This window comes from Centroberyx gerrardi, chromosome 8 (assembly GCF_048128805.1).
Source record: "Centroberyx gerrardi isolate f3 chromosome 8, fCenGer3.hap1.cur.20231027, whole genome shotgun sequence".
NCBI classification, from domain to species: domain Eukaryota; kingdom Metazoa; phylum Chordata; class Actinopteri; order Beryciformes; family Berycidae; genus Centroberyx; species Centroberyx gerrardi.
Window position 1 is genome coordinate 6,904,086 of NC_136004.1, and position 18,607 is coordinate 6,922,692.

The 18,607-nt window shown below is 43.1% G+C and overlaps 1 protein-coding gene across 1 annotated transcript in view; it reads right to left on the reverse strand.

Moving 5' to 3' along the window:
- galnt9 (polypeptide N-acetylgalactosaminyltransferase 9) overlaps positions 1-18,607 on the reverse strand; it is a 74,419-nt gene that overhangs the window by 27,121 nt on the left and 28,691 nt on the right. Inside the window, exons 5-6 of the mRNA XM_071918670.2 lie at positions 14,565-14,762; positions 4,267-4,384 (exon numbers count right to left, since the gene is read on the reverse strand). Of these exons, the coding sequence (XP_071774771.1) occupies positions 4,267-4,384; positions 14,565-14,762 (316 nt within the window). The remainder of the gene's footprint in view (positions 1-4,266; positions 4,385-14,564; positions 14,763-18,607) is intronic.

Here is an 18,607-nt window from a genome sequence, read left to right on the forward strand (position 1 = left end):
TGCCGTCTGAAATATAAAATACTCAAACTTTGAGCCATAGTGAATAAAACTGGAAATTAACAAAACATTTAAATCTAAACCAAAATAATAAATGCCATCTGAAATGTAACTGAACTGCTAAACTGAAACAAAAATGAAGGATAAAATAATTTTAAAAAAATGAATATCATCAAACTGTAATAACTCCACTTGGGATGCTGAGGGGACCAAGTGAAGTGTAATTACGTCCCTCTCCTGTCTGCTAGCTGGTGGTGCAGCTAGACTTTAATTAGCTCCATTCTCCTCACTACAGAGAGATTATGACCGGATGCCTCAAGGCCCGGCCCAGGTGGCTATGGAGACAGAACCAACCCAAAAAACAAAAACCACGGTAAAGGTTTGTGGTTCATTACTTCAGAAAAGAGTTCCTGTTGAGTTTTTTAATGGTTGTCAAGACCAGCAGGCCACCCGATGAGATCACACTTGAGTTTGCTTGAATTTGGAAGTGACTGGATTGTTATGATGGAGTCTGATGGAGTTCAGAAAGCAAGTGAGTTGCTGTGTTGAGTGGTTTCCTGGTATGGGGTAAACCCACCTAGACCCAGTTTACCTTTCTTTTTATGGAATAGCATATGAGGTATAGAGTTGACCCTTCTTTTTAGGCTGGCATAAATGTTCATGATGTAAATTCATTGTATAGTAAGTAGTACCACACCCACCTGACCACAGCTTCATTACAACAGTCTATAAAACCTGCAATGAAATTGTATTTTATTTTTTATTTTTATTTTTTGTTTTATTCATTAATTTACTAGTTCAGTTATGTTTTTTATAGATGCATTTTTCATTTAAAGGCAGTAATGTGAGTGCAGTGGGCCACCCTGCCTTTAAAGAGCTGCTAACCCTAAAATAATTTAATTAGCTTATCCACACTGACAAGAATAGAAAAGAATCACTCAATTCTTTTTGTATTTTGAAAATACTGAATAGATAGGGGATGCAGAAACTCGCACACTGATTTAAAGAGGGAATGTCGGCAAAAAAGAGTCTTACTGATAAAGCATTTAATACAAAAAGTGCTCCATGGTGAGAGAAACAGTGCAAAAACAAAAAAACTTGTCAGTCCTAGACCATCATCAGTCTGTTTGCTTCTTAGAATGGAGGCACACACCTGTTATATATAGAACAATCAATGCCCGTTAGTGTCACATGACACAAGTCCTATGACAGTGGCAAAGCTGGGCAGAGAAAAGTTAAGTTAAGTAAATCTACATAAAAAAAACAAAAAAAAAACAGTTAAGTGTCATCTCCTCATTAAGTCCTAATGGATGGAAAGTTTTCAAATAATAAACATTTTTATTTTTTTAAATACTGACAATAAATTTTGGCAATTGGCAGCTTCAATATATACCGGTGTCACTATCGGCCCTCAATAACCCATATCGGTCAAACCCCAGCGCATACCGTATGCTCACCAGGACCGATTCAAATTCACCTCATGAACCTCCTGTTGCATGTCTTCCCCTCTCTCTCCCATCTTCTCTCTCCGCTGTGTGCTGTAAACTGACCAAACGCCTTCATTCCACACTGGGTTTCATTGCTGCTAGCAAGTGCGCCGGCACCAGGGTCGACCCTCGATGGATTTTATGTAGGATTATATTTGAGGACAGAACTACCACAGTATAATACCCATGCCCAAAGGAACTTGAAAATAAAAGGCAATGCTCTGGTCTCCTGAGATGCTATATCAGCAGAGCCTCGGCGAGGCGGGGCGAGAGACGCATTACAAGATAAACTTGTATTGACACTTCTGGCAGAATTCATCATTTCTATCCCTAACCATTTTTCTCTGTTTGCAAACTCAGCCTTGCGGTATGCAGAGTTTTAATTTTTCAGACATGGCATGAACAAAGGTTTAGAAATTTGAAAAATCCAATTCACGCGTCGCAGGCAGATGTAGCAAAAGAGTGTAAATTGCTTTATTAATTCTGTTATGCCGCTGAACGAGCTTCATCGCCATCAGCAGCTGATACAATAACAGTGCGAATACATCTCAGTTGATTCTGGCTAATATATAATAACGATTTGAGAGACTGCAATCTATTCAGATGTCAAGCTGATAGAATGTGTGTCAAACAACAGTATGGCTGCAGATGAAGTATGTATCCTACACTGAATCATACTAGAGAGGTCTTTTACATATCTGTGTGTTTGCCCTCCACAGTTTAGCCTTGCTATCTCTCTCTCTGCTCATTTCTTTTCACTCATTGTAAATTATTTCACACATGAAGACACAGAAACCTCCAGTGAGGTCTCTGATCTAGTTTCCCTTCCCTTGGCTTTATTTTATTCTCTTCCATTCTTACTCCAAAAAAACAAAACAAAAGGAAAACAATCACCACTGCACACAGCGTTGTGTACAACCAGCCGCACACATCCCAGCCTCCTTTCTGCTTACAAAGAGGCCAGCGCCTTGGATCCTGGGAGCCGAGCGCGCAACTCGCGGTAAATTATAAATACGCCGTAACCTTTCCGTGTGAACCGCGCCTTTCATCAGCCCCCCGTAGCGCGACGGTCCTGGGCAGGCCGGGCTGCCGAGAGCCGTCCCGGCTAATTGTTAAACATGTTCCTGTCAATCAAGCCGATCCCAAATGACAACTCCTCAGCCGGCGCTGCAATGAGCTGCCCGAGCCGCCGTACCCTTAGAGGAGTAATTGCCCTCCGCGAGCCAGAAGCCCATCTCCATTCCATTAGCGGCTGTACAGTATGAATGGTCCGGGGGGGGGGCTGTTGACTGCGGACCCATTCAAGCTTGTACATGTGCTGAATAGCTCCCTTTCTGCGGCACGTGTTTCATTTCCACACGCGTGGGCCTAACAGCAGAAAGAGGTAATTGCATTTGCGGCGGCATTGTGTGAGGGCGCATTCACCCCGGCTTTTGTGCTACTTCGTGAATCAGAAGGTAATATTCCATAGTGAGAGAGACGAGAGTCGATGAGGAGCTGGTGTGATCGAGCCAAAGGAGAAAGCAGAGTTCACCATTATGCTATATCACACGCTTTAATAGAGTCGTTCTGACTTTATTTAGCGGCTGTGGCTGAATTGATCTCCCCCACGAACCGCCTCTAACTCAGCTGCATGGTTTGTTAGGTACATATAAGCAGCTCTACTGAATAAGAAAACACTATGTAACCTTGGGGGAGGCCGTTGGCGGCTGGCACATAATACATAATGATGAGTCATTGCGCTATGGTAATAGCAGAACAAGCGCTGGATAAAGACACAAGAGGGCTAGGCGATTGTGTCGTTGTTGATGGCGAGAGGAACTTGCTATTGATGTGGGGTAAAAGCCACTCGGGCCTATTTGGAATTATGAGAGGCTCTGAAATGGTCATCAACAACTCTAAATGTCTCCGGCTTCAATAAAGCGCGGCGGCCATCTGTAGACCGAGATCTATTCTCCGGCTGCCGCTCAAGTGCCTTTCTCAAAAGGCGGCCGACACTTCTGAGGTACCGTTCACGCCATCTCGAGATTTTTTTTAAATGGACGCGAGGATGACGTTAAACGAGGGAGCGGGATCTTTCGAGCACTTCTCATTCCAATAAGCCGAGGAGCGAGTTTAGATTCGGAGCGGTTCCACTCGGCTGGAGAGAAACATTTTCTGAATTTAAACGCTAACCAATTCTTCACCAAGCCCTCTCGCTCACATGAAGCGTTAAATTCAACTCAAAGCAGCAGCAAAAGAGATTTACATTTTCCGTATACAGGCTTTAGAGCCTTTGGGTTGGCTAAAGATTTGCATTAAGGGGATTTTTTTTTCTCTCTCTCTCTCTCTCTCTCCTCCACTCCCCATCTAAGAAATTCTAACTTTGCAAAGTTTAATCATGGCTTCTGTTGACGCCCCTGGGTTTTGTATCTTAAGCTGTACCCCGCAGGCTAGGAAACATAAGGAAACTTCATCATAAGCTGTTCCAAAGTCTGAATATAGATTTCACAAATCATTCCCACCAGGACTATTCATCTGAATATTACCCTCCCAAATATTGGATTTGTAATTACGGCTTTTGTGTTCCATTACACTGGCCTTCCCGGTGTGGAACTGCACACAAAACCCCCCAGCTTTGAAGGAACGTCTCATTAAAAAAAACCCAACTCTCCTTGCGGCAATTCTCTCACCAATTTCCTCTCCTGCTTAACGCTGCCTTTTAATTTGGTTTCAAAAAGAAAAGTTGCATCAAAGTATTCTCCCAGTCTGAATGCGTTTCAGTAACTGGCGTGGGCCTCACCCGCATGCCGAGCTCGATGTTCTCGCCTCCGTAGACCTCCATGCCGGGATCCAGCAGACCGATCTCTCCGAAGTATTCCCGATCGACCACGAAGGAGCAGCCGATCATAGCGGGGGTTCTGGATGAGCAGAGAGAGACAGGCACTTTTGAGTGTTGATTTCCTAGCTGCTAAAGTTTTCTACACCCACAGAGAATGCTGTTCATAATCCTTAACTAAAAAATACACCAGGAATCACAAAACAATTAATGCAAATAAGATAGCAGGCACCTCAGGTTAGACTACAGGCAGAGACACAATCTATTTGATCAGCGGCAATTTTGGAAGTGTTGCAGAATCAGCTTGGAAAAATACACCTTAGCAAATTACTATAAGCATAATATTCTTACTGTTGGTTGCTTGTAATGTTGGCAATCTAGGAATTTAAGCTCTGCTGTTGCATTCCTTGTAAATCACTGTGGAAATGATCATGAATTGAATCCCTAAAATGTAAATATAATGTCTTAAAATCGGACATAATACACTTTTGGCTCCGCTACCCAACTGAAAAACATGCAAAACAGTATGTTGTTGACACTGCTTCAAATGTCTCTCAGCCAATCACAATGCGTGGTGAGTAACGGTTAATATGTAATGAAGAAGGACATTTTTACTGGTGTGTGAGATTGTCTTGGAGTAACCCAGCCCAGTGGAAAGCTGAGATGGGGTTAAGGGGGAAATATCCCCAATCCAATTACGTGTCAAGGCTTTTCTCCATGATGGAATACTGCTTCTTTTTTAAACTTTTGCAATCTGTATTAGATCCCAAAAGGTAACAGCACAAATTCTAGAAAAATTAACCATTACGCTTTAAAAATATTCCTTGATTGGACTGATTAACAGTGGCACATTAGTAGCACTGTGCAGCGCTATAGCCTAGTCTAATAGTCTATAGGACGGAACCAGTTGAAACAGATGGAAAATGAACAGCAGTCCATCTCAAGCTGTAAGGAAGCGTTTCTGTTGACTTTCATGAGAAGATTGTTCTCTCCAACTTGGGAAGAACGTTCTCCACAAGGTCACAGGGAAAATCTGGACAAGCAACGCTGTCCCCTTCCTCAACACCGGAGTTCAAAGTATGAGAGGAGCAGGGGCAGCCAAGCTCTCCTAAAAGCAATGGGCTTTTATTCGGCATTTATTTATATGAAAAAGTTGTGGATGATTACTTTAAGAATGAAATCCAAACTGTCTCCTAAACCAGATATTTTGTCAGATATGATTTTGTCCTGAATTCCATGACTATCTGTATTGTAGGTAGAGAGATAACAGTGAAACTATCTTTTACATTCTCTAATTGTGTTAACTTCTTGTAAATGAAATAATGGTGAAGTTTAACAATTCATCAATTTGTTGGGGACCCCCTGGAACCCTGTCAAGGACCCCTGGTGGTCCCCGGACCCCACGTTGAGAACCACTGTCCTAAACAGCAGTGAGTGAGCGCTCCGTCCAGAGAAAGCTGGACTCACCAACGGCCGAACCTCTTCACCCCCGTTCTTTTTTTTTTACGTTTTCTGACATCACCTTACAGGATTTCTGATCAGGATTTCAGGATTGAATCTTCAAAATTCAAACCGTTACCTCTCGCTGCCAGTTGGTGCCGCTGACGCGTCGCGCAGCTTTAATATTAAGATAAAATCAAATCTATCTCCCTATAGAAGGTGAATCCAGTCACGGTTCGGGTTTCGAAGCAGATGCACTAGCCTGATGTGTGTGTGTGCTCATCTGCGTCTGACCGGGGGAATATATTGTGTTGAGCGATGTGTCCGACTGACTTCAGCTTATCACTAAAGCAGTGTGAGTGTGTGTATGCTTGTGTACTGTTGCCATGCAGTAGAGGTGCTATTCAGTATGTATGTTACTGATGATTCTCAGCGTGTCTTAATGATGCTGCACTGCACCGACCCCTGATGTACTGTACATGCATCACTGTAACCTATTTGCAAATGACGGCCCACTCCTCCCCTTTTTCACAAAAAACTACTTTCCACCTGTGCTAAAAGAATGGCTCCCTCTCAAGCTGCTGTCACCCTGGGCCTGCTTTTTGCTGCCATTATCTATCGGGCCCTAAGTGCTCTGGGACAAAGATCCATAAAAAGCATTACATTCATACAGAATACTGAGCCGAGTCAAAATGTTCTTTTCAAAATGACCAGTGAGTGGCTGTTTTTCTCCTTTCTGGAATGACGCCCGGGGTGAGTTCTCCATATATTAACACACACACACGCGCGCGCGTGTGCGCGCGCGCGCACACACACACACACACACACACACACAAGAGTAAGAGGTAAGAGTGTGTCTGCCACTTCAGCTTGAGAGACATGAGAGTAGGGAGTACTGTAAAGTGGGTCCTGCATTATGATTCATTGACTCTGTATTAAAAGAGTGCACTGTGCCATACAGTGTGTGAGCCAGGAAGAAAGGTGCTTTCAGGTGTGGACCTGATATAAAACACTGTCTGGCCCATCATCATTTTTGACTGAGATTAGTGTGATTTTGAAAATCACAGTAGCTGCTAAATGAAACTTGCATGCAGGGATGTAGTGGAGGATAAACCCAACTGACCCACCTTTTGATGCTGACATATATCTGACTATACATCATAGTCAGTAGTATCAAACCAACTGAAGTCATATGAAGATAGGATATTTTGAAGGAAAAGCATAAATAGATGCTTTTCTGAAAGTATAATTGATTTTTCTTAATAATGCTGGCTGGATATAGTTTACCACTACATGATTGCTTGCATGTTTGTAGTTTCATTAACACTCCCTCTCTTTCACTCTCTCTCTCTCACTCACTCTCACACACACACACACACACACACACACACACCACAGCTCATATTTTTATCTACTCAACCCATCAATTATGTTACCAAAAATGAACAATAGGGTCAAGCATGACATGATTACACAATTCTCCTCTCTGCGGATAAAGCTCATATGATTAGCTAATTAATCACAATAATTTAGCTCCACATCAGTTCATTTCAATGCATTACTTTGCTTTAAGCTCTAAAAACAATATCCCTGCTCGCTGCCTTATGTAATCTTATTGATTGACACAGCCTCGTACAGTCTTGTTTAAATTATACGGTGGTGACAGGGAGGCTTTCAAGTGCCATTATTTGCTCTGGCTGTGCAGATAAAGAGACAGACATAGCACACACTCAGCCCCTTCACCTCGTCTTCTCTCGTCTCTCGACAAGTGACCTACCTTGCCTGTCTGTACAGTGCAAAGTTTGCGCAGCGAGGCAAAACACAGAAATAGAAAGGCCTTTAACCTAAATGTGGAGCGGGTTGTGGCTGCATGAGTTGGCTTTCTTGTTATGCATCGATTTTTGAATCGTCCCTTTGGAATACGCTTCCTGGCAATGTGAGAGCAGCAGACACTGTCTCAGTGTTTAAGTCCAGAGTCAGGACCAATTTATTTAGTGCAGGTTACAATCTGGATCAGCCATTCAGTTTTCCCTTCATTTGCTTCCCTGATTAACGAGTTTTTGAACTCCATACACACACACACACACACACACACACACACACACACAATGAAGCTATAACCCCTGGCTCGACACGCATGACAGCGTATGATGCTGTGAAAAAATATTCCCTCCCTGTTTGATTTTCTGCATTTTTACACATTTTTCACATAGAATTTTATAAGATCTTTTTGCGGGTTGTCGCAGTTTATAGAGGGAGAAGACCAGGGGAAAAAAATGACACCAAAGTTTGCTGCTTCTCTCATTTGTCTGGTGTGCAAGGTGATCACACATGCAATATTGAGGCGTGAAAAAGTAATTCCCCCGCTAAAGCCAATTAACTGAAGCCAATTAAAGGGATAATTAGAGCCAGCTGTTTCTCCAAAACTGCAGACAAAACAGGGGCCCGATATTTTTTCATGACACTGCATGTTAATAACATCACATATTTGCATCTTTTGCATCTGTATGTGAACATATTAACATATTATATAACATATATCATATAACAAATATCATGACATACAATCAAACAGTGTGTCCAGTACTGTGACGTCTTTCTCCTTGGATTTTCTGTTGATGAAGTTTGAGTTTCACTTTACACTGTTATAAACTGTAAAAAGCTGTTGGGGGGTTGTCCAAAGGCATTCTGGGAAATGTAGGAAATCACTAACTGAAGTAGAAGTGGACGAGGCAGGTTGAGGAAAAGTGTGCACCCCCCAAAAAGTACATTGCAACACTTCATCACAAAATGACTCCTGGAATGCGCCGAACATCACAGATTGATGATATCCGTGTAAGAGGATGCGAGGGTGCCTTTTTCCTTTTAATGTCATTTGGTTTAGTTATTTTTAGTTTACAGATGGCCAGCCTGCAGGGCTTGTCCGACCCTCACACCGCTTAGCTCCGTCCCCCAGATCGGTTGCTTGCAGTATGCGCAGAGAGCCTGATGAGCCTCCGATATGCATGCAGGCAATTTGGCAAGATAAACAGTTTCATTTAAACTGACTTACTTCTCCCCCAGATGTTGCTGTTAAGATGTGACTTTCCCTGTGCCAGTTTGCCTTTTCTCATCACAAACTGTTTATTCTGTCTGGCTTATCTGTGACCTCTAATTTGAAAGGTGAGATTCTGCAATGGACCGAATGCTTCAAGTAAGAGTATGAGAGGACAATGCAGACACATTACTTCATTAAGATATTTGGCTCCTCCAACAATGAATAGACTATCCCAAACATATTTTTGTCCCATCAAAGCCACTAATGTGGAGCTAAATCTGAACTATACAGACGTTATGATGACTTAATGTAGGCCTGTATGTGCTGGTCTGACTGGACAGTGGCTGATAAATGAAATGTGTGAAATTGCACATATCTGCTATTTCGTATGTGTTATTATACAGTTTTTATTGTCAATTTGCCCAGAGGTAGGCATCAAAACATCAGTTCTTCTTGTGCTCTTGGTACAGATGGTTAGTGCCTCCTTTCAGTCACTACTTTACTGGCTTATTTTTAACCTCTTTATTTATCCAGGGAATGGTTTTATTAAACTGCTTCTCGTTCATGCAGTTACACACATTCACACCTGGGAGCTGCCCAGTCCAGCCACAGTCTCCTACTGTTGTTTACTGAGCAGCACCAATTCAGCTATTAGTTATAGGTAATTTGCTCAGGCACACCTTGATAGTGACTGTTGAGGGAGTGGAGGGTTTTGCTTATTTTCTTTCCCTGCCCAGGTTTTCATTGCTGGAATGGGGGTTCAAACTGGAAACCTGGTCATAAGCTGCTCTAACATTTTAAGCTCCTTTTAGCTTCTAAGGACTTTATATACAGTGTTCCTTATGAAATGCACATTTTCCTCCAACTGGACTCAGGATTTCAGTTATGTCCAAGTTTCTATCCCCTCATCAAAACCACTTGGTCACCATCTGACCACCCCCCTGCTCTGCAGAGTCAATGATGGCTATACTTACCAAAGAAAAGCCGTTTTTGTTAAATCCCTAAAACGGTTACAATCCTCCACATTCATCTCATACTCTCAGAATCGGGCGGTCCGGGACCTTCTTGTACCTTTTCACTCACTTCATTGTTGCATGTGTCCAAACAGGCAGAAAAGGCTTTGAGTCTGAGCTCTGAATGGCCACAGAGATTCTGTTGTTGATGGGCAGAAAGCTTGAGGAAACAAGTGGGGGGAATGATTTCCAATAGAAATCCACAAAGCTGACACACTTCAGCTGGCCCTCGAGGCGCTCTGTCCATTTGCAGCAAAGTGTCAATAGGGAAACACCAAGCAGCCCTGCAGTGTCTGGTGCTGTCCTCTTATCGCTCTCCCATTTCAGATCTAGGAGTTAATACTCAAGAAAACATGATTTTCGTGGTATTTTGATACCATAAGATATCCAATATTTGGTGCCACGGTATTTTCTTTCAACTGTCATCAGATTATTTGTTCATAAGAGACAAATCAAATGAAACCATTATTGCTTTTCCCACACTGGACCAAGCAATGTAATGAAACTCATAGTTTGTAATTCATTCTTTGTTGCTCCTGGTCACAGGGACGGGGATGTGTGACTGTTTTGGCTTGTAGTGGTTTGGAATTTTTTGAAATAGGCATTCTGGCTGTTTCATGTCTGCAGCTTGCTTAAAATGCAGCAGAATCACATCTTTCTGATTCCTGCATCTCTTCACCAGTTATTGATTTAAAGATTTTACTGAGCAATGATTAGGTCTGGCCCCATACTGTATCGCAGACCTCTGAACTCCCCATGAGCCAGTGTGCAGCCTCAGATCCTCAGGCTGGGCTCTGCTGCTCCTTCCAAAGTCTAATCTCAATGCTAAAGGTGATGAGGCTTTTGGCTCTGGAACGACCCGCCTGAGGAGCTTAGGCTGGCTAAATCACTATTACCCTTTAAATCACTTCTTTAAACTTAGTTTTATACACTTGCATTTAGGTGATTGCTTTTACTTTTACTTTTAATTTTTTTTACCATTATATTGTTTATACTCTCTATTCTTATCATTTATCTTGTGGTGCCTTCTTGGTGGTTTAATTTGTTTAATAAGTATGATGTTTGCTTTTATTTGATTGTTAAAGCACTTTGTAAACTCTGTTTTAAAGAAAGTGCTATATAAATAAGTTTATTATTTAGTTTATTATTATATTAAAGGCCCTGTGATGGGACACCCAATGTCTGTATAACATTATTTATGTCAAATAATTCCGCTTTGCTAGTTTATTAGTTGAATGCCTAACTACGTTTTAGAGCTCTTCCATCACCATACGGCATACAGTGTCATTAGGAATTAATTTAAATGCATATCGCAGTGAGACACACATGCATTTGCACATTATACCAGTAGTAGCAGTTGAGTAGCAGCACTCCTTGCCTGTATATGCATAGTTTTACTTAGTCTGGTGGTCAGAGAGGTTCAAGCCCCACCTCTAGGCAAGAGAAAAGAGAATTTTCTTATGTGGATCAATAATGTGCTAAATTGTTATTATTACTTGCCATTAGTTCCTGAAAATTTCTTTCAGACAAATGCTGATGGTCATATTCATAAGCTTAAGATGAATTGCATCCTTTCTATCCATTTGTTTCCCATGCATATGAAGAGTTTCACTGCAAAATAACTGTCGTTTGCACAAGTTGACTCTTACTCTTACAAAATGATTGCTGGCAGAGTGAAGAACATAATGTTATGGTATATCAGTTATAAAAAAGCTAATATTTACAAAATGGAGGATAGAATCATGTTTTTGAAATATTGGCTGATGAATTTCAGGTATAGGGCTGCAGCTATCGATTATTTTAATAATCGAGTATTCTACCGATTATTCCATCGATTAATCGAGTAATCGGATAAGAAATACTTTTGCTTTATTAAAGAGCAATAGTAAATATACAAAAGAGAAAAGCTGTCCGCACGAAGCTGTCCATACGACACTGTGATTTACTGAAAACGAGGTGAAATAATAATTATTATTGATATTTATTACTAGGCCTAAATATCATACAAGTTCATAAGACTGGCTAATGTACATTTATTTACTATGTTGAAGGGTTGCCCTACACCTGCTGACCCTACTCACTGCAATCAAACTAAACTGAATATACCTGCTGTATTGGACTGGTGCATTTTAGGCTCCAATTGCTACTTACACCACCTGATATTTTGCTTTCTGGGGTATTTTATGCATCACTGTGAGGGGAGTAGGTGTGTGTGTGTGTGTGTGTGTGGGGGGGGGGGGGTGTATGTGTGTGTGACTATCATAATAATAACATGAATGAAGCTCAGGCTTTCACAAATTGACTGCAGCATTTTATTTTCTGTGGTTATTTTCTTGAGCAAAACTTAGCTAACTTAGGGACATCATAACTAGCCACCATATTGATTTACGTTCTTAACTAGCCATTACATATAGCCATAATTAACGTGCATTCTTTACTAGCCTTCATCTCATCCCGTTTTAATATTAAGTGCTGACTCCGCCCACCCGGGCCAGTTTCGGCGTACGCCAGTAGCAATTACAAGTGGACCCTATCCTACAGTCCCTGCTCTCAGCGGAGGGAGGGAGCTACACTGTGTGGGAAGCGCTGTGATCGTCAGACCTCTCTGGATTAGACAAGCAAGTAGAGAAAACCGGCATCAGCCGAACCAATTTATTGCCAAATGCTTTGGGATTCAACACATTAACATTGCTTCCCATGGTCAGAAAAAGTCGGCAGATTTGTCGCTAGTCGCTTTTGAGAAATAAAGTCGCCAGGGGGGTCTGAAAAGTCGCTAAGTCTAGCGACAAAGTCGCCAAGTTGGCAACACTGGATCCGAAACTTTGGACACTTTCTGTCGTTTTCTCTGGCCTGTCTCTTCTCTTCGCCCCTCGCTATTTTCTCTCTCTTTCTCCAGCGCGTTGTGCAACAGTAATAATCATCCGTGCGAAACACTGAGCATGTATATAGTTATATGGATTAAACGAAGCTTCGATGCAAAGAATTTGCATCGATGATTTTTATAAATCGAGTTACTCGAGTTTCTCGAGGAATCGTTTCAGCCCTATTCAGGTAGCTCAATTTTTCCAAAATAGCTTAATAGCATTTTGGCATGAAAGCTTTCCTATCTTATGTTGTTACATTGTTTCAACTTTAACTCTTTAGCAGTGCACCCAAGCCCACAGCAACATTTGCAGTCCAGCAGTGCCATGAATATGGAAAAGATGAAAACCAATAGCCGAGCTGCTTCATGCTGGCTCTGGCTTGACCTTGCATGCTTGGCTCCTGCAGCAGCACTGGCTCTAACACACTAACACAAACTGTGGTCACTTCAGTGTACAGCAGCATATGAACTAATTATTTACAGGTTTTCTCTCAGGAATCTTTAAGTGGCTTTGCTATTATCGCTCCTGGTAGATAAATGTTTGCCTAACTGCATGTGTGAACACTTCAATCAACATATTTCATACATTTTCAAGGTGTAATTTGTTTCCTTGCATATCCCTCTGAGACACACATGCATTTATGTATTTCATCAGAGGGATCAGAGCTCAGGGGGCAGCTGGGTGCGTAAAACCTGCACCTGGTTGGGAGGTGCAGTGTTTTGCTCAAGGACACTTCAACAGGCGAATCCAAATTGCTGCTCATATCTGATTTTTATGAGTTATTGTTCATATTTATTCTAGGAGCTACCCAGACAGAGATGTGAAGACCTGTGCAGAGTAACAATAACAAAAGACGTCATATCCGCTATGCTTCTCCCGCTTGTTTCAAACACATTTTGGTTATGTGCTTTTTAGTTTTGACTGAATTGAGTCGTCTCCCCAAATACCAATCACACTCTGATTTGAGCGTTTAAATACAAGTCGCTGGTACGTCACATGCCTCAAGATCTGATTTTGTACTTCATATCCATGCGGCCCGGATCTGAATTGAAAACGAGACTCCATGTGGCTTTTTGCTGTTCACTCCGATTAGAAAACATCAGATCTGTGTCACATGTGAGGGACAAATCAGAACTGGGACTCTTTCAGCTGCAGTGTGAACATAGCCTTTGCCTGTTGCAGGGATCAAACCTGTGATCCTCCAATTACAGGATAATCTCTCTATCCACAAGGCCATTACATCCTATGCTAATAGACCGCAACAAGCAGAAAGGTGTAGTGACGTTGGCAAAGCAGCCTGATTGAAATCTGCCAGATCTGCCGGATCCCAGCATGGTTTCAATCACAGGCTAATACACTTTAATGCTTTAAGTGAAATGCTCCGTAAGTTCAACAGTAACCTCCGGCCTTCAGATAAAGCATTCGCCTCATGAATAATAAACACAGTCCATGCGATGGACTCTGTAGTTAGCGTTGCCGCAACCTTGCCCGAGCCAAACAGATGTTGATTGGAATATGCAGGACGATCGCCGTGCAATACGATACTCCTGAATATATTAAAATTCAATATGATTTTACCCAGCGCATAGACAAACTTTACACTCAAGTATAATCATGATACAAGCCGGTGCTGTCGGTAAAGGAATGCTCACATGCAACACGCAATTATCCTAATGACACGGCATCGGCGTGGCCTCACGTGCTCCTGCATCAAAATGAAGGTATTCATCATGGTAATTAGACAGCTTTCCATGGGAGGCTTGACTCGTGTGTTTAGGTGGTACATCAGACCACGGAGCCCTTAGTTTGATGGCTCCGCACATGAATAAGTCATATCCCAGGGCTATCCATATTTCATCAAACATCCTCATCTATAATGGACGGCGTTCCGCAGCCCGGGCCCCTCACCTGATCGGGGCCGTCTCATCGCCCTTGTCCAGCCACTCCTGCGGGGGGATGATGTACATGCACCACAGCCCCCAGTTGTAGCCGTGGGCGGCGTTGGCGTACTGCTGCACCTCGAACGTGTTGTACTTGATGTTGTCTATGGCGGGCAGGATGATGCGGGTGTGATCCTCCTTCATCCTGGTCAGAATCGGCTCAGCCCTTCGGAGGAGAAAGGAGAAGGAGTTAAGAGTCGACTCAATCAAGTATGCAGAACCTTTATGGTGTAGTTATGGGGCAAATAATAATGTTATGGGCGTCTTCTTTCCGCCCTGTATAAGTTTTGACCGTTAATATTGCAACAATGTTAGTGTGCATGAGAATTAAGAGTGGCCAGATTGATAATGTAAAAGTGAATGTAGCTCTGAATGCTGTGAATGTGCTTCCCCAGCAAGCTTTTGACAGATGGGGATGATGCAAGAGGTTCAACTTCAACCCAACTGACCTCAAAATCTTCACAATATGATATTATGACACTGTAAAAATTCATATAAAACAGCTTAGGAAACGGTGCAGGTAGCAGCTACGGACGACTACGGGTGTCATCTCGACTTTCGTGTTTGCCGCCACATTTACATGATTTCCAGCATTGGCGCAGCCTGTCACATCAGCGTTTATTCAACGTCAGAACGATTGCCGGGATTCCTTTCTCACCGCTGCGCCCGATGCGAAGGCCCTGCTAAATGAATTTTCCGCGGGACAACAAATAATATCATATCATATCGCGTTATATATCTTACGCTCATGAAAAACGAAATGTCAAAATATGACACTTGACTCGATAGGAGGCGAAACCTGATAAAGCAAAAACACATCAAGTGGAAAGAAAAGGCTTAGTCTGCTCCTGGGGAAAACTAGCCACTCTCTATTTCTTCTTCTGTCTTTTTTTTCCCCCTATGTGAAGGGTTTGCCAGTTAGTTTTTCTGAAAAGCCTCGCTCTAAAAGCTCGCCGCGCTCTTCATCTCGTGGCTTTTTGCTCCGGGGGGGGGGGGGGGGGGGGTTCCTTTGGCTGGCGCGCTGCCTTTCGGAGCACATCAAACGGAGAGCAGATTTCTGGCGCTCCCTCTGGTGTCCCTCGGTCATCGGAGAGGTTGGCTCCGTCGACGCCGCGTTCGCTCCCGCCGCTTCTCGAGCCGCGGCCTGAAGGCGACGGCTTCTCGGAAATCCCAAAGAGGTGCGAGGCGATGGGGAAGAAGCGGGAAGCGGCTGCCGGGTCTTCCTCCTGTTGAGAGATTATCTCCACCATAGCTTCAAAGCAACCGCCGAATTCTTCATATCACATACCTCTGAAGTTAAAAAGAGGGCTGCAATTACGGAACGATAAACGCTATCTTCCATAAGAATACTCCCACACTCTCCCTCTATCTCTCCAGCCACTGTCTTTCTTTCTCTCTGTCTTCTGATTCCTGCTCTCTCTCTCCATCTTTAAAAAAAAAAAAAGCCCATTTATCTTCCAAAAGCAAAAATTACTGCTTATCACACGAAGGTAGGGTACAGAGAGTACAGAGGGAATGGATCCAAATGGAACTCTCTATGTGATGATGTCAGTGAAATATGACTGAGAGGAGCGGCACTTAGAGACAGCGATCATTTAATAACGTCAGAGTGGTGGGTAAAAATACTTCAGTCGCCGTTCTAAAAGATTGGCAGATGGCAGAGCTGCTTCTCTCTTTACTCAGAAGGCATAATAGCTGTGATGAAAAGAAACAGATTTGAGATAGTTTTGCTGCAACATCAGCTATTTCTGGCTTTCTGAACGGTCGTAGATGTTAATGTAGGTGTAGGAGCAATGATGTAATGATAAATAAAAATGTGGGTCAACTGTGACTTCAAGTCGCTGGTCATCAACAAAGATCAATTATATATCTTTCTTTTGCTTAACAGGCTCTATGAATCTACATGATAAAGTCTAAAAAGGTGGTGAATGTGTAGGAGATATACTGTATGTGTTGATGTCTGCCGTATATTCTCTTTGATGAAAAACAAAACACATTGGATCAGAGAGTTAAACTTCAAAAAATAACTTTCTGAGGATAAATGCCCTGAATTATTTGCTGTGTTTTTTTTTTTTACTACCGCCGATTCGCAACATAGCAAATTCTTTTTGAAACCTTTTGATGTTTCAAAGCTGCCCCGGCGAGCAGTTATGTTATTTAACTCAATGAGTCATTCCATTATCTGAAAAATACAGTATGAGCAAAACCTCGCCTATACGGAAGACCGGTGTCTCGTATACGGAACAAAGACTTCGCCTCGGCCTTGAAGAGGTCTTACTTAACCGGCCCGCTGCGGTCTTGACGTGGCTTTGTTTGGACGACTACCTCCGAGACCACATGCGCCCTGACCTTGAGAAGACCCCCATGTGTCGTCCCGGCCTCTTCCGTTCATCCGTCCTTGAGAACCCCGGTGACGCCCCGTGGCCGGCCCGGCAGCTACCTCCGGGATCCCAAGGTTGATAAGACAGAGGCGCTCTGGAAATGAGGACGCATCTGGTTTTGACAGATGAGCCTGTGTCATCATCCCCCCCCTCCCCCCGCCTCTATCTGCCGTCTCATCTGCACACGACCAAGAGGGTTATTCATCCACATCTGACCAAATCATACTCAATTTCATATTCCGATGGGATTCTCTCCCCCCCCCCCCCCCCTCCTCTCGTGATGACTCATCATCCGATATCCGCGAATACGTTCGGACAACCCCGAGCCCCCGCCGTGCCGCTTCTTGTTGTGGCTCATGCTGAAGGAGAAGGGCTTCTGATTTATTAACTCTTCTGGGCCGGCTGTTTGTCCTCGTTAATGGCCTGTACCTTCGCATGGCTTCGGATCAGGCTACGCACACATTTCACGGCGCTAAACAAACAGGACGCCGTGTCGACTTGGAACATCATGAGCCCGGATAAATATCTCTGCCATCTCAATCTTGACTCAACATGGCGACCTCGGAGGACGCCCCGCTATCTGTCCTACCTTTTGTCCTACACGCCGACACAAAGCCTTTGAGATTACAGCTGTTTTTTTAATTTAATTTTTCCAGATTAATGGAACTGCGCATCTCGAATTGGGAGAAGATTCTCAAACGGAGGGAATTATCAGATAATGGGATCTAGCATTCACAACCATGCCCCGAGAACAGCAGGGCCCCTCGGTGCCTAAAATAAAAAAAATCCCCTTTAATTCTGCCTGGGACTGAACACAGCAGAACACGTGAGCTACCCATGCAGAAAAACAAGAGACGATTTCAATTTGACATACTGTAGCTTTCATTTAGGAGCCAAATTATCTGTGTGTGTGTTTGTGTGTGTGAGGATGCACACCACTCGCATGCATGTGTGTGATGTGTGTGTGCACATGAGAGAGATGAGAGGAATCTAAAGCCTCCACTGCCTCTAGCCATTTTCAAGCGCGTTAAGTCTCTATAGATCTAAGAGCCGTCCTGTCCTCCTGCCTCGGCTGTTTCACTGAAAAGATCAGGCATGTATATGAAGAGCACATATGAAAATTGGCCAATCCTCCTGCCTCCCATGAAAAAAAAATGCAGAATCCAAAAGGAGGTACAGGTATTCACACAGAATTACGATTCATTCCGGTGTCGGTGCCTTTTGAAGTCCTGTGATGCAGGAGCGTGAACTGGAAAAGGTTCTTACGCTGCGACATTGGATTCCATACTACGTGGTTGATATGATACAAATGTAAAGGCGGCATAAATCTCTGTCCTTGCTGTGTTTTTGGACGTCTGCCTGGCCTGTGCTCTGCGAAGCACTCGCTGTGTAAGCGGCCGCAGCCTCCTCCAAAGGCGTGTTTCACTTTAGCTAAAAAAAATATTTCCTCAGCCCCTCGAGGACTCTGAAATGGAAGTGCCATTGAATTTAAAGTAATGCCATTGCACCTGCATGGCATAATAAGTAGGTAGAGCTCCATGATATCCATTAACAAAGGAGGTTCTGTCAAATATGCTGCGTCTCATTTAGCAAAAATGACGTATTTCATAATTCAAATGGAGGAGGCTGG